This window comes from Prinia subflava, chromosome 10, assembly GCF_021018805.1.
Source record: "Prinia subflava isolate CZ2003 ecotype Zambia chromosome 10, Cam_Psub_1.2, whole genome shotgun sequence".
NCBI lineage: Eukaryota > Metazoa > Chordata > Aves > Passeriformes > Cisticolidae > Prinia > Prinia subflava.
Window position 1 is genome coordinate 13,948,709 of NC_086256.1, and position 22,763 is coordinate 13,971,471.

General features: G+C 37.5%; 1 protein-coding gene across 5 annotated transcripts in view; it reads left to right on the plus strand.

Moving 5' to 3' along the window:
- Positions 1–22,763, plus strand: part of PRKACB (protein kinase cAMP-activated catalytic subunit beta) — a 64,387-nt gene that overhangs the window by 34,480 nt on the left and 7,144 nt on the right. For 3 of the 5 annotated variants that reach the window (XM_063407376.1, XM_063407379.1, XM_063407374.1), the window contains exons 2-8: positions 14,750–14,811; positions 15,737–15,865; positions 16,266–16,364; positions 17,365–17,447; positions 17,964–18,090; positions 20,234–20,329; positions 21,837–21,959. In XM_063407376.1, the coding sequence (XP_063263446.1) occupies positions 14,750–14,811; positions 15,737–15,865; positions 16,266–16,364; positions 17,365–17,447; positions 17,964–18,090; positions 20,234–20,329; positions 21,837–21,959 (719 nt within the window). Of the gene's footprint in view, positions 1–5,684; positions 5,703–11,863; positions 11,919–14,749; positions 14,812–15,736; positions 15,866–16,265; positions 16,365–17,364; positions 17,448–17,963; positions 18,091–20,233; positions 20,330–21,836; positions 21,960–22,763 lie in introns of those variants that run through there. The other 2 variants (XM_063407378.1, XM_063407377.1) reach the window with 2 other exon arrangements.

Genomic DNA, 22,763 nt, shown 5'->3' on the forward strand with positions numbered 1-22,763 from the left:
GTTAATTTCATTTTGGTTGGTTTGGTTGTTTAGGAGTAATTTTGGGGGTTTTTTTGTGAAGGGGTTTTATATCCAGGAGTGCAATGTCATAGAATTGCCTAGAGTCATTGAATTCAGCTTGTAGATTAATTTCACAGAAACTTTAATGAATAAGCAGTGTTCTAGAAACATGTTGGTGTTTGTCTTGGAAAGGATATTTTAATATTCTCAACTATTCTGCCAATATCACTGCAACCTAGTAACCTTAGTGTAAAGTTTTAGGTGAAGCTACTTAGCAGACAGCATGAATTACTCTCGAACTTCAAGGCGAAAATACTCTAATTCCTGAAAAAAAAATTGGAAAGTGACTTCTCAGAATTTTTATTGTTTTAGGCTTCAGGTAGAATCCATTTAAAAAGGAGGTTAATGTATTTATATCTTCTGCTGTAATAAAATACAATAGCAGGTCTGTTTCTTTTCTTTTACTGCGGGTTTCTGCTGAAGCTCTGGGGTTGCTAAAGGTGAAGGAGCTGCTGATTGTTTGGGTGGACTTGGGGTTGTCAGTCGCTGTTGTCAGTGTTGTGGTTTGAGTAAATTGCCATGTGGTCTATGGCCTTAGGGGCTTTTCAGTGGCTGAGTTTGAAACTTAACATCTTTGCTTTGTTATTTTTGTATCTAAAGCATGCAGTTTCTCCAGCTTGCCTTGGATACTTGGTCGGATGCATAAAATTAATGTGTTTTGTAATATCCTCAGAGTCCAGTAGAGCAGAGGTGACTAGGCACCACAGGCCTCAAAATCTGTTTTAAAAAGCTGACTGAGCACACATGTGATGGTACAGCCTGGCCTGGTAACCAGGTCAGTTGTACTGCACTGCCCAGGGGTGAGAGGGACATGATGGGAGCCATCAGAACGATGCATTTCATTCTGTGTTTAGAAGTCTTGACTGTGACTGCTTGCAACTATATGGAACCTATATTTTGATTTTTGCTTTGTTTTCTTAGTTGCTTGTTGCTCTTTGAAAAATTGAAATTCGAAAGGAAAGGAGAACGAGGCTGCTTGGTTTTGAATGTAGAGACAGATCAGTGTGTCTTACATTCTTGAACCAGTAAGTGTTTTCTGAATCTGCATTTGAGTATCAACAACTTTGATAATTGAAATGGTCAGGAGAGTCACCACTAGTGTATCTGCCATCTTCATAGTCCCTAAATGGAAAGTGGATGGGTGCTGAACAGTCAAAAGAATATCATTTGGTCTCTGATTCAAAATAATACCAGTATACTTCCAAATACAGTAGAATAATTTATAGAGATTTAGCTGAATAGTTACTTTTATATGTGTGTGTAGAGAGAAAAATGCATGTGAAATATGAAATACTGTGCAGAGCATACTGTATGAATTGCTTAAAGCTTTAGAATAACTACTAGTTGGGTACAAGTCAACAGATAATTCTGGTCTAAGGTTGCCATGGAAACAACCAGTGCTTGATATAATTGAGAACATCTTAAACCCTCCTGGTGTTTGCATGCTTTTTTCCCCTGCCATTTTGAGTTGCTTTAGACATGAATAGGTAGCATTGGTCAGAGCAGTAGTAGTTAATGAGCAAAACCAAATACCCGTGTCCTGAATATTGATTTTGATATTCTACTGGTATCTTGTGCTTCGTGGTTTTTTGCATCACAAGGAGCTCATAAGGAAGAGCAGCTCTCTGGATTCTGTGTGCTGTCTTTCTGGTTAGTGTGTAAGTGTATTTAGAGATTGAAGCACTGATTTGGTAGAGATTAACATATTTCATCAACTGTTGGATTAATATTTGGAGCAATATGTTTCTGAAAACTAGCTCTTCAGCATGAATGGTAAGTCTTTTCTGTTCTCTTTTGACACATTTTTTGTTCCGTCTTCACAATCAGGGAAAATCTACCACGTTTCCCTTTCTTGTCTGCAGAGCTGCATCGACTGCTGATTTCTTTGTTTTTGTAATCGACTCACTGTGGGTTTCTATGTAAAATTATTAGTCTTAAAGATCTGCAGTTTTTTTATTAAACAGTTTGCTTTGCGTGACTGGTATTTAGTGTTTTAAATTTTATTTTAAAGCTTTCTTTTAGAAATACCCGATTTGGACAATTTTGTAATTGAATATATACATGTCTGTTCTCTTAATTTTCTGTGTCACTCCAGTAAATTATTTTCTGTGAATTGATACAAATAAGAGAGGCCTTCTGAAATTATTGTAATCATCACCTAAAAATTCAAAACAGGCTTTTGTTGTTTTTCATCTGAACCAGCTTATTCTGCTATGATTTTTAGTTTTCTAAATGCTGGGATGGCAGAATAGTTGAGGTCATTCATGGAAGTAAGGGAGGGGAGCCCCATTTGAAATGAGATACTGTAATAGATCTAGTTAACTTATCAGGTATTTACTTTCCAAAACCACTGTGATTACTTATCTGTGAGGGACTTTTAATATAATGGAGTTATGAAGTGCTATATTCCTACTTGCAATATTATTGAAAGTTGGGGTTTTTTCATATATCGACTCTGTAAATTTGTTTTCTTAGAAAAATATATCCTTTGAAAATTGTTTGCAAAAAGCCCAAATATGCTGGTTTCCGAAATGATGCCTTTTTGTTTCAGATAGTCTGGAGCTTTGGGAAATGTCTTGAGACAGGGAATTTTTGAAAAGAAAGAGCAGTTAATCATGTATGTGGGGTTTGTGTGCATGTCATTGTGGTTTTGCTTAATACTACAAATTTAAAAGACCATTTTTACAAAGGTTTCACTTGTGTACATGGCATGAGATAAAGACTGGGAGGAGTTATCCCACTGCCTTATCTAATATGAGCTTGTCTATACTTATCTCATACAAATGTGTTGAGGTCATCTTCCCCAGAATGGAAAGCGTGGCTGTCATTTCCTTGGTGTACAAAGTACAAATGTCAAAACTGATACAGTTATTTAGGCAATGTTTCCGTACTTGGTGCATACATGATGGAGGTTTGTGGTGCAGCATCCTCCGTGGCTGTTCAAGTGCACAGAAATGCAGGCTGTCCCTGGCAGTGGTGTCCCAGCCCCCGGGGTGTGCCCCCACATCCCTGCAGGGGTGCTGGCAGCACAGCCTGGACCTGCCCGCTAGGGACTTGCTGTGGCCACACCGTCCCACAGCCGGCCTTGCAGGGGCTTGCCCCGCAGGGACACAGTGGCATCCCGACATCCCTGCCACCACCTGGCCCTGCTCAGTCTCTGGGGGAAGTGGGGGAAGCGACAGCCTCCCCGCATTTCCTCCGTGTCACGCGGCTGCCTCGCCTGCTCATGGAGAGGTCTCTCCTGGGGTCACAGAGTCTCCACTTCTCACCAGCTGTTACCAGGCTGGGTTCTCCATCACTTTTTCCTCTGGTTCTCCTATGGTTAGGTCATAGCCTCCAAAGGAGCTGAGATTTGTGGAAATCAGCTCTGTGAATTCTGAGTTATGGGTGATTTTTGTTTGGATATTCTCTTATGATCGAGTCATAAAGGAATAAATTTCACACAAGCTAGGTGAGAAAGAGGTTATTGTTTGTAACCTCAATAATTATGTTGGTTTTTTGTTTAGTGGTGTGAGTTTTTTAGGGGGTAGTGGTTCTTTTCAGGGTTGGGGATTTTTTCTTTTCCCTGGGGGTTTGTTCTGCAATTTGCATCTGTAGATTTTATTCATCTTGACATGCAGACTCCCAGTTCCATTTAGAAATAGAAATAAAAAGCTACAACTTGTAACAGGTGTTGATTCCCAATCAAAAATACCTATGTATTAGTCTAATTTTGACAAGGGAAAGGTGACTATCTCCTGCTCCATCAAGATTAAGTCTTTGCTGTAAACATTTCCCTATTTAAACCACTTATGCTTTTCGTTGCATTTTTGTGGCTGGCTTTACTGCAGCAGTGTTACATTACACCCTGTCAGCGGATAAAATCAGATGCTTTCCTTGTGAAAGACGACCAAGATGCAAGTGAAACCTTGATGAAAAAATGATGTGTTTTCTTCAATTGCAAGTACAAGTGGCTAGGTTTTTTTCCCTTTTATTTCTTCTTTTTTTTTTCCCTCCCCCAAAAAAAGATCTGGTTATATGATTAGATTTTTTTTCTAGAAAGACTCAAAGGAAAAGCTGTTTTGCTGTTTCTTTGGACTTGGACTTTGGTTTTGAACAGCTTGAACAGATAAAACTGTAAGGTCAGGTAACTAATAGCCCCAGCTCTCAGGGGTGAAAGGTGTGTAGTCTGCTGAATCTTCTGTTTCAGTAAGAATAGGCTTAATATTCTGAAGTGTCACTAATTACATGATTGGGCTACTACTTTCCAAAACTGCAAATAGAGGTAATTGCTGACACAGACATTTGCACTCAAAATACAGTTACCAGATGTGTGTGGAGACGGAGCAGTACATGGAAAGGGCGTGAGCCACGCTGATGGACTCTGCTGAAATACTGTCCCGTTTTGTCCACACTAGAGCACAGGCATGTGTAAGGAGTGAAGAATGAAGGAAGGTAGTATAAATATATTGGTTATGTGCACTGGGAACATTTCAAACAGCAAGGGACAACAAGCAGCAACTGATTATTCTTGCTGCTCAAAAGACTGTAAAATATGGAAGGATGGCATGGAATTTCTGGGTGCCAGAACCAGACATCTTCCTATGTGTGTCTCGTGGGACTAATGCTTCCTTCTTTTCAAAATTTCCCCCCTTGTTACTCATTAGCCTCTGACAGCAAAATAGGGCAATTTCTTGGGTGTTAACTTGGGTTCATGTTTTGTTCTAGTTCTTGTACAAAATATTAGAAAAGGACAATGCAAAAGCTGTTGCATTGACATAATTCTTAATATGCATCCATAAAGTGAACAGTAGCTCACAGTGCTTGGTTTGGGGCAGAAGCAAATAGTGAGGTGAACAGAATCAAGCTGTCTCCGAAGGAAAGGGTATTTGGTGTGTTGTAATCTTGAACTCTGACTTGCTCTAGTCCCCATTACATTACTTACATTTTTTTTTACCAGAAAGATTTGGGGTTTGCCCTCATTTTTTAGCTAACATCTCAAATTGTTTATATATTTGTTGTTGGTTACTCTGAGACTTTCTTTTAGTCCTGCTGTTGTAGGCCAAAGTTCACAGGAGTTTCCCAGCTTTAATTGTGGAGGTTCTTACAGGCAGTTTTGTAACTTGCAAAATATTTTTGTTGTTTTTCTTTGTTCATTTTTAGCTGCTGATAGACACCCCAGCCCATTAAGAATTAATGTGGTTTCATTTCTTTAGCTTTATTTTTCCAGGTTTTGCACTTCAGTTCTGTGCAAGTTTTATGTATGCTTTTATGACAAATAAGTGCTGAATTTACACAGTTTCTCTCTAAAATCTCATTCTTTATCAGAATGGAGAATAAACAGTCTTAGCTACTTTTTGCTTGCCTTAACCCTGAGACAAACAAAAACTTGTTATTCACTCGATGTGTTGAATTGTGAAATGTGTTTATTTACATAAGACTTCCTTATTCAGGAAGCCAGTCTCTGCTATTTAAGGGTATAAATGAACTTCTCCTGCTTGGCTGGTTACTGCAGGCAACCCTTTCCTGTAAATATTGAAAGCATGTTCTGCAGGAGATATGTCAGTGCAGCGATGTGTCAGAAGCTCAGACCTTGTGAGGAGATGAAGAACTATTTTGCTGATTTATCCTGACAGCTGTGAAGACATCTTGCTGATCCCAAAGTATCTACATGAGAATTTTTGTGGAGTTTTAATAATGTAAGGGCTGGGACAAGGTAGTTTATGGGAAGTGGACTTGACATAACTGCACGCAGTCCAAGATTGGTGGGTGCCCATAGTCTTATTTTTATGCCTTGTGTTAAATATTGGAAAAAAATGAAAAGCAACAAAATAGTTGCTCTTCACAAGTAACTTGTTAAATGCATCCATACAGTGAACAGCCCCTGCAGTTGTTTAGTTTGGAGTATAAGGAGGAAGTTAGTTTAGTAAAACTTCTAAAGGTTACTTTTAAGAGGAAGGGGTATTTGTGCATGAGCGTGTGTGGTATTATTCCTTGCTTGCAGGGAATTCATTAGTCAATGTGCGGATAAAATCAACTACCTGCAGATTTATGCTTACTGTTGCTAATAATCTAGCCATATACCCTGGTCTCAGGGATAGCTTCAGGATAGAAGGAGGATAAAGTATGTTCTCCTTTGTAGTCACTGAACTTCTACAGAGGAAATGTGGTGCAGTGATATGGAGAGGGAAGTGGGTGCTGACCAGTTGGCCAGAATCTTAATGGTGCAGAGAGGCAGAGTTTAATTAGAGAGAATCTGCAGCAGGTGCTGAAAATATTCTTCTTGGTAGGTGGTTTTGACTGTAAGAGGAAAATCTGATTAATTTGCATATTTGTATTAACTACTCGAATTTGCTAAAAACCTTTGCTCAAAAATGCAATACATTTTCAAGATACTTTATAGTAGTGCCCTAGAAAATGTTGTTCTTGAAACTCATTCTTAAACTGTATTCTTTTTTTTTCTCCCCACATGGTAACCATGGAAATATATGCACTGCAGGAACAAAAGATGTTTGAATTTTCACAATTCTCACACAGTTTTCAGTTTTCTTTGTTGCATTGTTAATACCTGTTATATTTCACACAGGAATGTGGTCTTTTGCACTACAGGTCCTGTGGTAGTTGTAACATTTTAGATTATTCGCTGGATAAAATTCAACCACAGCTGTAGAGGATGGTACTGCGCAGCTACAGTTTAATTCCCAATTTCTTACAAAGTACCTCAGTGTATGACAATTGAGGATATTACATGTTAAGATTCTTCTGATAGATTTTTTCTGTATGAACAAATTTTTTAAGTGGAGAGTGTTATGTGCCGCATTTGAAAGTAATTGTATTAAACATATAATTCATTAATTTTGAATTTTAAGGTAATGGAATTATTCAACACAATAATTGAAAACCAATAACTTAAAATTAGAATTATTTCTCAGAAGCCTTTTCAGCATCCAGTGTGGTGTGTTCATGGTCTTGTCACACTAGCACAGGCTGGTACCCTTTCAGAAAAGGAGCAATTCTGTCCCCCATATTTGCCCATTTCACCCCACTTCTCCCTTCCCTCACATTGGGAGAAACATTCATGAGAAGAAGAGAAGAGGGATCTGCTTCTCTGGTCGTTCCCTTACTTTTTAGTTTGGGCTGGTTCCCTGACCTGGCTTGGAAGGGAGACACAAGAATGCTTTTACCCATTCAAGGAAGGTCATTACAGAAATGCAGGAGTGACTGTGGGAGAACAGGACAGCGTGGGGCTTTTCAGCCCATACTGAACACTGAACTGTAGCCTAGCAAACCAAACTGCTATTTCTTGGACTTCTAAGTCTCAAATCACATGGATTGTTGCAGGAGAGGATGCAGATTTATGAATGTGTCATCTCCTTCAAGGGCAGGGAAAAGGTATGAGTGAGACTCCTCTCATTAGGCCAAAGCCTAGCTTAAACATATTCCAGAACTAACTGAATGCTAGTTCTAACTGATTCATTTAGAGAATTGAAACAAAAACCCCAACTCTAACCAATCAGCAGAAGGTTGCTAACAGCACTTCAATTTGAAAGGAAAACTTAGGTAATAAAGAGGGGTACCAGCCTGAAGGACCAAAATACCTAAAGGTAGAGTGGAACAGCTCTTGGCCACCAGGAATCTGCAGGAGGCTTTGTCATGTCCTATACATGGATGCTCAGATGGATATACTCTGCTTGTCAGCATTGAGAAAGCCTTGGATCTATTATTACTTTAGGATTTGAATAATAGATCCTAGGTTGGACCATAAGTTTTGGTTGGCTGCTGTTGGGCTTTTGGCATTTATCTCCTGTTGAGAGAAGTCACTTATTAAAGTGTGTGTTTGTAAATTTTGATGTATGTTGGGTCTGGGTTCTCTTTTAGCTTTAGAAAGCAGAGTTTTAACTGTATATTTTTTTGTGGAAAATTATTCAACTGGGACATGTATGCATGTACAACTCTGCTGAGCAGGTCTAGTACAAGATTTGGTTGCATTTGTGACTGAAAAACTCTACTGTTTTGCATTATGCATTTGACTTTAGTGATTTACATTATACATTCTGGGGGAGGTGAAACAAAATTTCAGGGATTCATGTCCCAGGTGATTCTGCTGTTTGGGTTTGGTTCTGTCTTCCCAGAGTGGCCCCTGTTATATCTTTTGGCATTAGCAGGGTTTACCACCTCTGAAGCAGTACTTCAGTATTTAAGAAAACATCAAGGGGAAAAGACTGAGCATTGGATTTGGAAATGAAATTAATTATATTATCTGTAATAAAAATAGAAGGAAGTCAGTCTGACTGTGGCAGTTATATGCAGTAGAGTATCTACTGCTCAGAATTCAACAAAAATCAGTGTTATCTCTGAAAGCTGAAAACCTGGCTCCTCTTCTGGTGTGCCTTAATCTGTCACATCTCTTGTGCAGGCTGTTGCTATGTTGCCAGCCAAGTAAAGAGGTGAACTGGGTTCTTTACAGAGCTCTTAACTGTTTTAACTTTGCTTTTATAAAATTCACAAAATACTGTTTAGCTCAAGACATGAAGATCATGGACAGGATTAAAATAAGATTTTGCCCATGTTCCAAAATTGAGTTGTAATGGATAAGAGCAAATTGTATTTTACAATTGGTGCACATTTTTAATTAACTCCTGAATGTGCTCCTATGAAGATCAGATTCTAGTACTGCCTTCTAGTTTTCAGGGACAACAGCTGTAACTGGTCTTAATTTTCTGTTTATCCTGTTTCTCTCCCTTTTTTTCCATGCTTCTGTGTTTTCCACTTCTTTCCTGTTCTTTCAGGTATTCCATAGAAAAGTTTACAGTGTACAGTTAGATAATTAGCACTTCCATTTTAATAGCAAGCTTACATTCAGTTAATAATTCTTACATGATGATGTATCTACTAAGAACTTCCAGGTTTTTTATTTCAGCAAATAGGCTCTTTCAGAACTGCTCCATGTCTTTGGCTCTTTGTTTCTGGGGAGCGTTGGGGTTGGGTTTGCTGTGGTGTGGTTTTCTTAACCGAAGGAAGGTTCTTACCCATTTCAGTCGGTAAGTTGGTTTGCTCTCCATCACCTATTTTTATCATAATTAGTGTTTAAAGAGAAACAAAGTCAAAATTTTGCTCTTGAAGTCAAAACCTTGCTCAAGGAGATATTCAGTTGATGCAGTTAATTTATCTAGCCTTAGCAGAAACAGACTCCTTGCCCGTCAGCTCTTCACAAGAGGGCCCGTGGCTGCTCTCACTGCAGTGTTCAGACAAGATGGACTCGCCCTCATCCAGGCTTGTATCACCTGGGCTTTTTTCACCCACCGTTTTCATACTGTGAGAAACAAAGTGCTTTGGTTTTGCTGACAGTCTGTTTCAATGATAGCATTTTAGTTTGTGCTTTGAAGTGTTTTCCAGCTATTAAATTGTTAACTGGTGCTCACACTGCTTCTTCTGAGTGTATAACAGTACTTGACACTAAGCTGTGTTCATTTGGAAACACTTGCCAGGGCAGGGAAACCTTATGTTGAGCCTTGTTATATTATTTCGGCTAATCAAAAGAGAAATCTTAAAAAATTAGGACGACAGGTTAACAATGTGGAATCAGAAGCTTCTCAGTTGCATCTGAAATATGGTACCATAACCACAGGATTCACTGACGTATCTGTATACAGCTTGATAAAGTTTAAGGCTATAAATACATTTTTATAAAAATGAAATATGCATATACATTTACCAGAATCTCTTAATACATATTCATTTTTCCATTAAATGATTTAATTAAATAGCCCATTTAACTCCAGACTTCAAATGATTATATTACAGTTTTGGAACAAAATTTGAATTGTATTTTGATAAAGGGCATTTTAAATACCAGACAGAGATTGGCATTTAGCACAGCAGATGGGGGTTTGTAGTGGTGCCCAGTGTTTAGTCTTAATCAGTTTAGTTCTTGCTTTCTTGCCGTGAATCCTAGCCAAATACTTTTTTTCCCCCTTACAAAAAATAAAATCCTGGCTTGCTGGCTCTTGTGGGAGATGTGATTGAGAATAACAAATACTGTGCATGTGGGAGGTGGGAGAAAGGCAGAGTAACTCATGGTAACTCAGGATTGCTCCATCTGTGACCCCTTTCCCTCTGCTGTCATTGCAATCCTGCAACTGAGAGGTCCTCACCCTCTTGATTTTTTTCAGGGACTTTCTTTTATTCACTTGCCCTTAAACTGTGTTTTAGGTCACAGTACTCATTACAGTACTCATACCCTTAGTTAACAATTTTTTTCTAAGCATGTTAACTTCTCATACAAAAGTTGATCAATAAAACAAGCAAACATACTGTGAACTGTGTGAATGTACTAATAGAGAACATTCTCCTCTTGTTTTGGGGGTGGGCTCAGGGCTGTTTTGGGTGTAACAGAATGTTTTCATTTGTTTGGGTTTTGTTGGTTTGCTGCTTGGGTGTTTTTTTAATTCCTCCTATGCTGGCATTACCTAAGAACCTCTGGATCTTGGATTCCTCTTCCCTTAGAACGCTGTTCCTGCAGACTTTCTTGCTCATCCTCATGTAGCCTTGGTTCCAAGTGCAGCTCTCCACAGGCCACCTGTGCTATGCAAGGGAGTAGCTGAGCTCTTGTGTTGTGGTGGTTGTAGCACTGCTGCTGACCAAGGTGAACGAGGCAGGCTGAAGTTGTAAGACTGCTTCAGGTCATTCAGTTGTGGTCCTTGGCCATTATTCCATTTCTTCCTGCCCTCTTCTGAACCTCACCAGATTCCCTGCTGTGGGCATGTGCATTGCATTGAACCTGCCTCTCCTGCCAGCGCTCGCTCATGCAGGTCACAAAGGGCTGGGTTTGTGCTGTGTTTGTGCTTGCCTAATCCCTGGACAGCTGGTGCATCCTCTCTGCTTCCAACTGGTGTTCTTCCTGCCATCTTCAGTTGTTTCTGCTGTGCTCCTCGTTATGCTGGCGCTGTTACCTGTGCTTTGCTGTCTCCTTCCTTTCTTGAGCAACAGCTCCTCCTGCTTTGGTTTCAGCCTCCTGTGCTCCAACTTGCACTGTACCAGTAAACCCAGTCTGGGTAGCGCCTGGTGCTGGTCTGTGCATACACTCCTTGCCCCACTCTCATCTTCACTTTGCTCAACCATAGACAAGTGATCCTTGCTCTTCAGTGTTTATGGGAACCTGTATATCCACATCCTTCGTTCCTTTTTTCTGACAGTCTTAAAAATTAAATCATGCTGATATGATGTCCCTGTGTACATTCCACTTTGCATACAGTAACTTCAGCTGTGCAGTTTAGACTTCTCAAGTTGCTGGTATTTGGTAATAGGACTGAAATCTGAGGGGTTTTTTTGAGACTGCTTGCCACTGCTGTGCTATCTACCACATGCCATGCAATTCACACATGCTGTCTTCTGGAACAAAGTGCTAAGTAGTGGGAAGATCACCCGATTACAGGTTTTATTGTGATCCAGCATGCTGTGATGAAGATAGATACACTATTGTTAGCAACAGTTCCGTGGATGTGTATGTCTTGGAATAGATTAATTATTAAAGATGCCAATTTGATCTCCCGAAGTTTTCTAAGCTGTGCTTATTTCTGTGATGCATCATCTTTTTTCATACTGATTTTAGCTGCCTTTGGTGATTTTTTTCTTTCTTTGCTCAAACATTGTGTGATTTAGCATGAGTCATTCTGTCTGTGTGGGAAAGGACTGGTTTATTACAGGGTCTGTTCTTGACTGGGGAGGGGAAAGGGTGGAATGTATTTGTGTTTTCTATGTGTTTGTTGTGGAAATGCATAAAACTTTTTTTTCTTCTTCTCTTTCTTTCCTCTCTTCATCATCTCATCTGTGTGGGTGAATGTTCCTGCAAACCCTTGGGGAACCTATAGAGACGTTTGGTATGCTCATTCCTTCATAAGTGCCCAAAGTCACAGATGCTAGGTACAGTTTAGACCAGAAAAGCAAACAAGAGCCACATCATCACAATGTAAGGTGGCTAAAAATGTGCACTTGAGGAAAACCTCTAAGTCATCACCTATTACACCTTTTTGTTTGCATCATCGCAGTAATGCCAATGGCCGCTGCTACCCAGTTGGCGTATATTTGGATTCTGCACTTGAAAGTAGAAATTAAATATCTTCTCTTGTAGCAAGAGCTGCTCTTTTGTGCTTGAGAGATAATTTTCAAAAGTTCAAATTCCAGGGTGTGTTTTGAGAAATGACTGAAGTGCATGGACTTAAATTTCCAAAGTTCTGTTAAAACCCATGGAATTGTGTTGAGGTATAAGAGCCCAGGTGACCTCTGAAAGTGAGAATCAGGCACAATTTAATCTACTCTCTCATTAGGAAGAAACTGATTTCAATAAAACAGCACAAAACATGAATCTTTAAAAAGACTGATTTTCAGAGAAGTTATTACCATTGGGTAGCTTTATTTTGAAAATATATGTTCAGTGCTGCTTTCTAAGAAAAGAGGGCCAAAGTGAAGTAAAACAAGGTAGGAGTTTTGTTGAAGGAGAGCTTGTGTCTTGTGGTATTCTAGAAATGAGAGATTTTTCTCACGAATCCACAATTTGAATATTTCCAGCTGGATCACATTTAGTTCATAAACAGCATTCTTTATTCCATAAGTAGAACAGAGACAAAAATGACTGTAAATGTCATTGTATATTTTTATAAATACTGAATAGTCATACTTCAATGTGAAATATGTGGAAACTTAAAATATTTATTTATATGAACAGAGATGGCGTGAGGCATATTTAAGACATATGTACTGTAATAACTTGAAAAAACAACACCAATTACTTTGTGTTTTGGTTGTGCTATATAGTGTTAATGTTCATGTCTAAGCTACAGCCACTAAAGTTTGAAGGCTCAGCTTTTTGGTAATCTTAATGATTTTCCTGGGTTTTTTCTAGTCATTAAGAGAAAATATTTGTGCTACTTTGACATAAATTGATGTTTAGAAAACTATATCAGTATTCCACACTTGATCAAGTCATCTCTGTTCTCCTAATGGAAGAAGGATTATCAAACATGAATTTGGACATTGCTAGTTTCTGGTTTTTGTGTTGAAAATTATTTCATGCTACAGGAAATCCTGTCCTGTCTTCAAATTAGGATAATTAAAAGTCATTACATGAATAACCTCTATAACATAAAAACAAAGGAAATACTTTCTACATGCAGTATAAATATGCTAACATTTTTTGCTGATTAGCCACTAAATTATTTTTAACTCTCAGTTTTAATACCATTTTAACAGTTTCTTTGACATAAACTATGTTTTTATTGCCCTTCTTAACCGTAAGTTTAAAATACTGAATATGTTCCTCCTCTGTGATATTGGTTGTTTCTCTTAAAGTAAAATTGCTGAGTGGATACCATGCTTTAAAGACTTTTAAAATGTTGAGGTCAGCCAGAACTTTTGACAACTTTTATGAAATTTCCATTTTATTTAGTGCTCCATCAGAGCCAGTGGTAGTGGGATAGCCATAAACCTCCTTTGAGTATTTTGTGATAATCAAGTCCCATAGAACACCCGAGAAGAGAGGGGGAAAAAACATAATTCACAACCAGCCTTCTCCAGAGCTGCTGTTGTTTTTACTGCTGCTGGAAATGTACCAATATAAGAGCACAATTTTTGATTTTTTTTTTTTTGTCAACATTAATATTCACTGAAAAGTACAAGGAAGTTCTGATTCATCAAGTGATTTGTTTACAACCTGTTATAAACCTATTTTTTGACTGTCAGAATGTAAAATACAGTTGTTAAAACACAGATTTCTAGATATTGACCAGAATAATCTTGGCATATTGCTGTGTATTTTTAGCAATTGCTTGTGGCAGAACGTCACAGTACAGAAAAACTACTGTTATTAATGTTGTATTATGTGAAGTGATTCAGAGAACACACAACCAGTATGCTATTTTTTTGATTCTGTGACTCTTTCAGAACCACAGCAATGTCTGAAACACCTCCCATTAATGACTGTGCATGAAGTAATCCACATTGATCTGGCTGAACATTGATATTCAAAAAAAAAGAGAACAGCTGAGAGATGATCTGAACAAAATATGTTGGTGCACATTTTAAACAGTCATCCAGAATTTTGCCATTATACATTCCTTCAATTTCAGTGGAAAATTAATATTAAAACTGCATATTCTCTGACTGTGGGCATGCCTAATGTGCAGTGTCGTTGTAGCCCTGTGCTTTGTCTTTGCTTGCAGTAACGCTGTCCATTTGGTCCTTAAGCTTGCAAACAGCCTTTAAATAAAGGTGATGAGGGGAAAAAGCAATGAGATTGACATTACACTCAAGTAGCTGAAAGAAAATGCAACATTTATTTAAAGAGATAAGTCAATCTTTGTGGAATGGCTATTTATAAATATCGGGTGTTTGGTTTTTTCCCAGCTGAATTAAGAATGTTTAACATCACCTTAAAGCCTGCTTGCCTATAGAGTATTGTGAGCTATTAGAGCTGGTAAAGTTTAAGTAATTTGTGTAGAATGATGTAGTTACTCCAGAAAGCTTAGCTATCACCTGGAGATGCAGTAGAAGTTCTAGAGACATTGATGCTTGCTCTCATCCATGGTGAAAATAGCATATTATGAATTGAAGAAAGAAGTTGATAATGAAGTTTATGTATTTTGTTAACAAAGCATCTCCACTGCATCCCTGATGAACTATATTAACTGAAATGTACTTTTTTATGTGTTTTCAGTGAAAGAGTTCCTAGCCAAAGCCAAAGAAGACTTTTTAAGAAAATGGGAAAGCCCCCCTCAGGTATGATTCATTTAAGCATGCAGGAAGGTTCTGAACTGCATTTTTTGGATAATGTTATCAGTATGTTATCAGTCTGTAATGAGTAGTACAGAAAACAGAAATAGTTTTAATGCAATCTGTAAAGGAGTTTCAGGTTTTTTTATGCCAGTTTTGTCACTTTTCATTGAAGTTTATCAACAAAGGTTTTCAGATTTAAGCTGATGAAATGCTCCCACTGAATAACATTTTCTGTTTTGAGAATGGTGTTCACAATCAACATGACAAGATTCAAAATCTATTGGCATGTTTTTACTTGGCTTTTTTTAATAACCAGAAGCATTGGTACATCTGTAATTTACCATGTTAATAATTTCCACCATGATAGTCAGTGGACTTAAGAGTCTACTGCATAGGGCTTGGGAGCAGGTTAAGGAGCTTGTTAGAGAGAAATCTTGTAAAATTTGGGATTTTGGGGAAGGTTCATTCTTGTTCTAAAGCAGTATTTGAGATGCTGTGGCAATGTATATCTGAGAAAATGTACTCAGGGATGTGCTCTTCAGACAACTCTCATGTAGAACTGTCTCTAGAGCTTGGGCTTTTTTGCATGTTCTAATATTCTTGATCATGAAGCATGAAGGGATTATTTATCTGCATGTTATAGTCATGATCTGTTTGCTGCTAGATATTCCTTATTAAGCATGTATGGACAGCTGTATGGACAAATTACAGAAATGTTGATATAATTCAGTTAAGTCTTCTTCTGTTTTAATGAGTGCAATGTAAAATCTCTTTAAAATTTGACAGGTATCAAGTTATAACAGTATAGTTAGCTATAGTTATCTTTGTTAAATGTAATATTACTCAACTTTTTTCATAACTGAATTTATGCAGTTAAAATTGTCTTTGGTATTAGTTTGTAAATAATGTGATTATATCCTACATATAGAATACTGCTGGCCTAGATGATTTTGAGCGGCAAAAAACCCTTGGAACAGGATCATTTGGGAGAGTAATGATGGTGAAACATAAATCCACAGAACAGTATTATGCTATGAAGATACTGGACAAACAGAAGGTGGGTATAATTTATAGTGGGTTTTGTGCTACGGAAGAGTTTGATGTAGATGAAGATCTGGTTGCTGTGGCTGAACTGAGTTGCAAACACTGTGCTTTTTCTTACCACACTTGGATAGCAGTGATAATTTAAATGCTTTATTTTCTCTTTTAGTTGCTTCAGTTGTTGGGGCTGTGTAGACTTGGTACAATGGCCAGTAACATTAACAACAGGCTAAAGAGGCTCGAAGTAGCTTCTAAGTCCAAGGCATTAATGAAGTGTTATTGTACTAGGAATCCCTAAGGTTTTTCATTTTCTGTGAAGTTACAAGCTTGCTTTCAACTAATTGTTTAACACTAAAAAGTTCATCAAGAACTATAAAATATCGCACTTAAGCTGAAGATGGTTTTTTCCCTCCTAGGTCGTCAAACTGAAGCAGATAGAACACACACTGAATGAGAAAAGGATATTACAAGCGGTGAACTTTCCTTTCCTTGTTAAACTGGAGTATTCTTTTAAGGTAGTTATTACTTTCAAAGTAGTTGTTGGGTTTCAGGGAAGTGCATGCTTACACTTTAGATATTAAAATATATAACTTTTACTGTACAGTAGTTCAAGTATTTTTGTTTTCAAAGATGCTTCATTTGGCACTGTTGCCAGGGCTTGAGTAGGAGTGGAGTGCACTCATGTACACTTCATATACCCCGGTTCATCAGGTAATTCCTGAAAGGATATCTCCAGATAAAAAAATAAAAATTAAATGAAGTTAAACTCCTCAGAGTTTTCTCTTCTCTTGGAGGGCAACTGGACTTTGTACAGCAAGGGAACTTTTAGGCATCATTTTATCTTTGAGAGTTACCAAAGCATGTCTTATGTACCAATATGTAGAATTGTAGATTTGTAATTGTTCTACAGAGCTTTTTGCTTGAGATTTATACCTGAGGCAGCTCTTGATGACAGTTTTAACCATGAAGGAAAGAACTTTAAGCTTAGCTTCTAGTTTCACAACACTATGTACTAGTTAGTCTGTAAAGAAATTGAGAAGCTTTCTAGATCATAGCATATGTGCCTTCTTTTTCTGTTTTCTTTCTTCTTTTTTTTTAATTTTAAATGAGCTGATGTGTTCTACCTTAGTCTTTTGAGATTTGAGGTTTGAGGCAGGTGCTGTGGAGACAAGAAAAGCTCAGGCTGCCAGTTATAAGCATTAAAGAGTTCAAGATCTTGCCTTGTAGTAGGCATCTTACCCTCTCCTCCATCAGATCTCTTACACACCAGTCTGTGTCTGAACTAATTCTCTATATTCAGATTTGCTTTAAAAGAGATTTCTTGAGATAAATTATGCTTCTTTTGCAGTTTTTCAAGAATTTCTATCTATGTTGTATTACATTTGTCAATGTCGTTGGATGGCTACAAGTTTTCATTTTCACTCATTGACAATGTGCTCTACGTGGGAGTTGTAGAGACTATAGCATGCCTAATATGTATTTGTATGTGTTTAGTTGTCTTCTTAATTTCCTTAGGACAATTCTAATTTATACATGGTAATGGAGTATGTTCCTGGTGGAGAAATGTTTTCACATCTAAGAAGAATCGGAAGGTTCAGGTAAGATTATTAATGACAATATTCCTTTTAAAAGGCTTAAGTTGCTGATTTGAGAAGAGAGTTTTATAAAATTCCTTAGCATTGAAGATAAAATTCTGAAGAGTTAAGTGCATTTACTTTACCTCTTGTTCAATGGACTTAAATTAGTCAGGCAGTGAAGAACTTATTTTTCGTTTAGTTAACACAGGCATTTGTGGTCTGTGCATGATAGAATCTTGGAATTCCTATGTATGTTGTCACTGAAATTCATGGTAGTTTCTAAAAGTAAAATCTGAAGTCAAAGCTCTGCACAGTGGGATACGTTCATCATAATTTGCATGTGTATTTTAGCTGCAAGACTTAAAATTAGGGAATTCATGTATCAATTCTGAAAATGTTTCCTTTTGCTTTTTCTTGTCACACAAAGTAAAAGAACCAGTTAAAAAATACTTTATTTGTCTATGCCTGACAGTTAGGTGGTTGTTTTATACCTTAGCATAGCATCTGGGTACTTAATGTTCTTTTAATTCTTCACAGTGAACCACATGCACGGTTTTATGCAGCTCAGATAGTGCTAACATTTGAGTACCTCCATTCATTAGACCTCATCTACAGAGATCTAAAGCCTGAAAATCTTTTAATTGATCAGCAAGGATACATCCAGGTATGATATTCTTCATATATTTAGGGAGTGAAATTTTGTTTTGCAGTGTAGATTTAGGTAATTTGAGAAAATCTGTTCCGAATAAATGGTCTATTAGGATGTTTGTGTGGAGCATTCAAATGCCCTACTGTCTAGTAATGGTTAAAACCCTTGGGTTGTACTTCCTCTGACTAAAATTAAGTGTGCACAGTAGAGCTGTCTGCAGTTGAGCCAGTTGTCAGGATTTCCCTTGGGGTCTGTGGTGAGAAGTAGGTGATTACATGGCTCTCTTCATCTGACCTATTTTATACGTCTGCCCTAGAACAAGATGAAAGGTGCTCTAAAATGTCTGTTTCTCTGCACTGTGTGCATAAGTAGTTTAGGAAAACCAGCTTAAATATTAACCCTGACATGACAATACTTACTGTCCATCAGATGAATCCCACCCTTGGAGAGTCCTAGCCTTCCCAGCACAGCTGGAGTGGGAGCTGAGTTGAGGTCAGCACTGTAGTGCTCAAATGACAGCTTTGGTTTTACAACAGCCTCTCATGGCACCTTCTCATCTTCCTCTTAGCTCTCATGTTTTTAGCTAAATGGCAAATGGGAAGGCAGAGTGCAACAAGCACTCTGCAACGCTGTGCAGTCCTTAAACTTAAAAGGGAGTTCTTCTTCCCTCATTGTGTCCCCTTTTGCCACAGCAGAATCTAAACAAGAAAATACATAATAAAAATGTTTGAAAGAAGTGCAAAGGATTCATATCTTGAGTTGTTTATAACTGTAAAATAATTTTGTATGGAGTGTAAGATAACGCTGTAGGGAGAAGAGTTCCTTTAACATATTGGGGAGCACCATTAATGAGCAGCTAGTTTACTCCACTTACTGTGACTGGTTTACTCCAGCACTGGCAGCTCTCTCTGTGTAACACTATGTTTTAGTGATGGTGGCAGAGAGAGGTTTGTGTTCATATGTTGATGCTGCAGCTCCAACTTGATTTTCTTTTTGCATTTTAAAGCCATTATTGTTTGTCTCGTGTCTGCAGTGTATTCTTCTTATATAGACTGATGTGCATTCCCAAATACAGGAATGGTTCTCTGCTGACTGAAGCAGGTCTCTCCAGTCAGCATGTCACCCACTCCAGTCAGTTCCAGCTGCTGATGCTGTTGTTTCTACAAAAATGAAGAAAAGCTGCCTTGATAGTTTGGAGTTTGGCTTCTTTAGTTGTGACATTAATGTACAGCAACATCAGCATGGATTATTGTATAATTAGCAGCGATTCTCATTTGGTACAGTATGTTTTCACAAGAAATGGGTTGAAATTGAAACCAAGAAGGAGGAAACAAAAGAAACAAGCAAAGACCTGGTAGCTTGAAACTGCTCCCAGAATTTCACATGTAATTACCTGGGTTCTGTATGTATTCCACAGGAAAAAACACTGCATGATATTGCATACAGAGGTCTGAAAAGTTAGTGTAGAAAACGTGGCAAATGAAATGAAGAATTTATAATGTCCAAGTACTTGCCATTTGTGAATACAATTATTGCTACATTTTCCCCCCTGGCCTCAAATAAACAAACTTGACTCTGGTGATGTTTTCAAAGATACTCAGAATCAGAAGTTACTGGAAGACCTCTTCTATGTTGTCTTATTCCCACACTAATTTTACATATGACCTTTATACACTTATGCAATAAAATTCTAAATTTGGAAGACTGGGGGATATATTGACCCTTTTTGTGATTCATTTATTTGTTAACTAAGGGAAAAGATAAATATCTTGTTTATTTTCTTCAAATTTTCAGCATTACAAACAGTCTGATGTTAAAACTATAAGAAAAAATAATAATTGCAGGTAATTGCAGTACCTGTGGAAGATTAGTAAGCCATAGTTTCTACTGCTTTTTAAATTATAAATTGAAGCTGGTGTCAGGGTGATAATACACATTTTGTGTTCTTTATTAATTTTATCATGAGACTTATTCATCTGACTTAGAAGTGCCAGGAGGACTGACTAGTAAAGGTACATCTGACTATATAATACCATATGATTTGAGAAATAAATTTTTCTCCTATAAAAGATGGCTTTCCAAAATATTTTTAAAGCACTTAATTTTAAATTTCTTTGTAGCATTGCACTTACAGTCAATTTATTTCTTCTTACGACAGGTCACGGACTTCGGCTTTGCAAAAAGAGTAAAAGGCAGAACTTGGACGTTATGTGGGACTCCAGAATATCTGGCACCTGAAATAATTCTCAGCAAGGTCCTTTGTCTTGTTACTCAGCCATGCATTTGATGTAGTTAAAAGTTCTCACCCAATTATCAAGCTCTGAGGGATAAACAGATACTGACACTTCCAAAAATTAAATCTTGACTAGTCAATTCTTTACAAATGACACAAAATGAAGTCATTGCATTGTAAATATGCATTTGGTATGTCAAAACTTACGCCAAACACAGAATTTTCATATAACTGTACCAAACTTTCTACATATGCTTGCCACATAACTTGTGAGGGGCAAAGAGATTTAAAGAACATGTAATTGGGTTATTTAACTAACATCCTTATCAGAATAACAGATCTGAGTGATAACATTCTGAGGTGTTAAAACACTGGAACAAGAACTCCTAAGGTAACAAGAACTGTATGGGATGAATCAGTAGTCATTGCCTAGTTAGTTGCAGAGTTTCAGGTTTAAGGCAGTTGACATCAAATCAAACATGACAATCCACTGGTTTTACACCTAAAGTACATGCAGTCTAAGCTGACTGGAGATCTGTTTGTCCACTACTTGCACTAAGTGTTCCAACATAAAGTATTATTCATCCTACAGCTGTTCAGCTGTAGCACTGTATGTTTTACAAATGGAAAATGTAGAACTGCTTATGCTGTTAAGCAATCATAGCATAATGTTAAATTACACATTTAACTTGTGCTTTAATTGAATACCCTTTGCAGATTGTCAAAAGTGAACAAAAAATACTTCTGTTTAGGGAAAAATCATTTGTTGTTTGCATGGGTTTTTTCTCCTTTGCAGCTAAAACAGCAGAAGAAATTGTGATGCATCTACTACAATGTCTTCAAAATAGATTTTTCTGAAAGACTGAGTCTGAGCCCTGAGCTTTGTAAAAAATCTCAGAGAACATACGTGAAATAGATGGGTTTGGTGGATTCTTTGTCTTTTGTAGCATTCAGTAGGACCTACTAATGATTTAAGGTTCAGGCTTTTAAGATAAGATCATAAATTACTCTAACAGCTAATTAACTAAACTTTTAAGCTCTTGTACCTTGTTAACTACATATGAAACAGAACGTTCGAAAATGGAGATAATCAAGCAAATTGGTGACAGTGTACAATTTAGGATGCACACTGTTATAAATATTGTTATAATGAAATTTTTGTAAGCTTTGAAGAATTATCAGTCTTTAACAAGATTGTTTTGATTTCAAAGAAAACAGTTGTGCCAACTTCTGTCACATAGGGAGTCTTGTCACAGGAGCGTAAAGAAATCACTGACACTCATTACAGGAATGAGTATGAATGTTTTATTTCCATCACTGTTTCATTGTCATTGCTCTGTTAGGTTTTAAGTGTATTGTTGTTGGAATCTGTGAGTGCCAGTTTGGTTGGGGTCAGGTTGTAAGTTCTGCATCAAATGAACAATAATGTATTTGCTTTCTTCATATTCCATAAATATATACATATATACTGAAAATCTTAACCTGTGTTAGGAATAGTACTAACAGTGGCATGTTTCATTTTATTCAGGGTTACAACAAGGCAGTGGATTGGTGGGCATTAGGAGTGTTAATCTATGAAATGGCAGCTGGATATCCCCCATTCTTTGCTGATCAGCCCATTCAAATTTACGAGAAGATTGTGTCGGGCAAGGTGAGTTAAGGCTCTGGGTGTTTTCACAAATGCAGTTGTTTTTATAGAACCTGGTTTTTGGCGAGATGCAGAATTCACTGGCCACTAGACAGTGAACAATTTGAAAAGGACCTAGGAGAAGTTTGTAATGTACATTTCATAAGTACAGGCATTGTTACTTGAAAATCAAAGTTATAAAAATCTGTTCCCTGCCTTCAAATTTAAAATGTGAGTTACTAAATTTACAGACATTGTGGTATTATATCCTTTTATGCTTGGATTAAAGTGATCCAATGACTATTAACAACTGCTTAGCTGTGTGCTTAATTTGCCTAGCTATTTTCTGTAAATTTTTTTGCAATTTTTGAGAAGCCCTGAAGAGTTTCCATCATTCCTAGTAGGTCTCTCTCTCCACGGTCTTATAGCTGGACATGTCTAATGTTCTGTTTGGCTTTCCTTGGTATATAAAATTTTTGAAAAGTGTTTCCAATGTTTCCCTTTTACTTTTCATTCATATCTCTCAATGTGCTGGGTAGCACCAAACTGTAGTCGTTCTGTGTTTCTCCTGCCAGCCAGTGTTGATGATTCTGTGTGCTCACTTGATTTGTTACAGTTGTTCTCTTCCTTGCCCCTGCATAGCCACACGCTGTGCTGCATCTCTGGTGCCTCTGTAATTCTAATCAGGGGCAGTACCTCAGCAGGCCTGTGGTGCACTGCACTGAGGTTGATTCTTATTTTATAAAGAAGGTGGTTGGTGGTTGCTCTTTGAAAGGTTTTAATATTGTGAACCTTCAGCTGTGTCCATGAATATATGGGAATTAATTT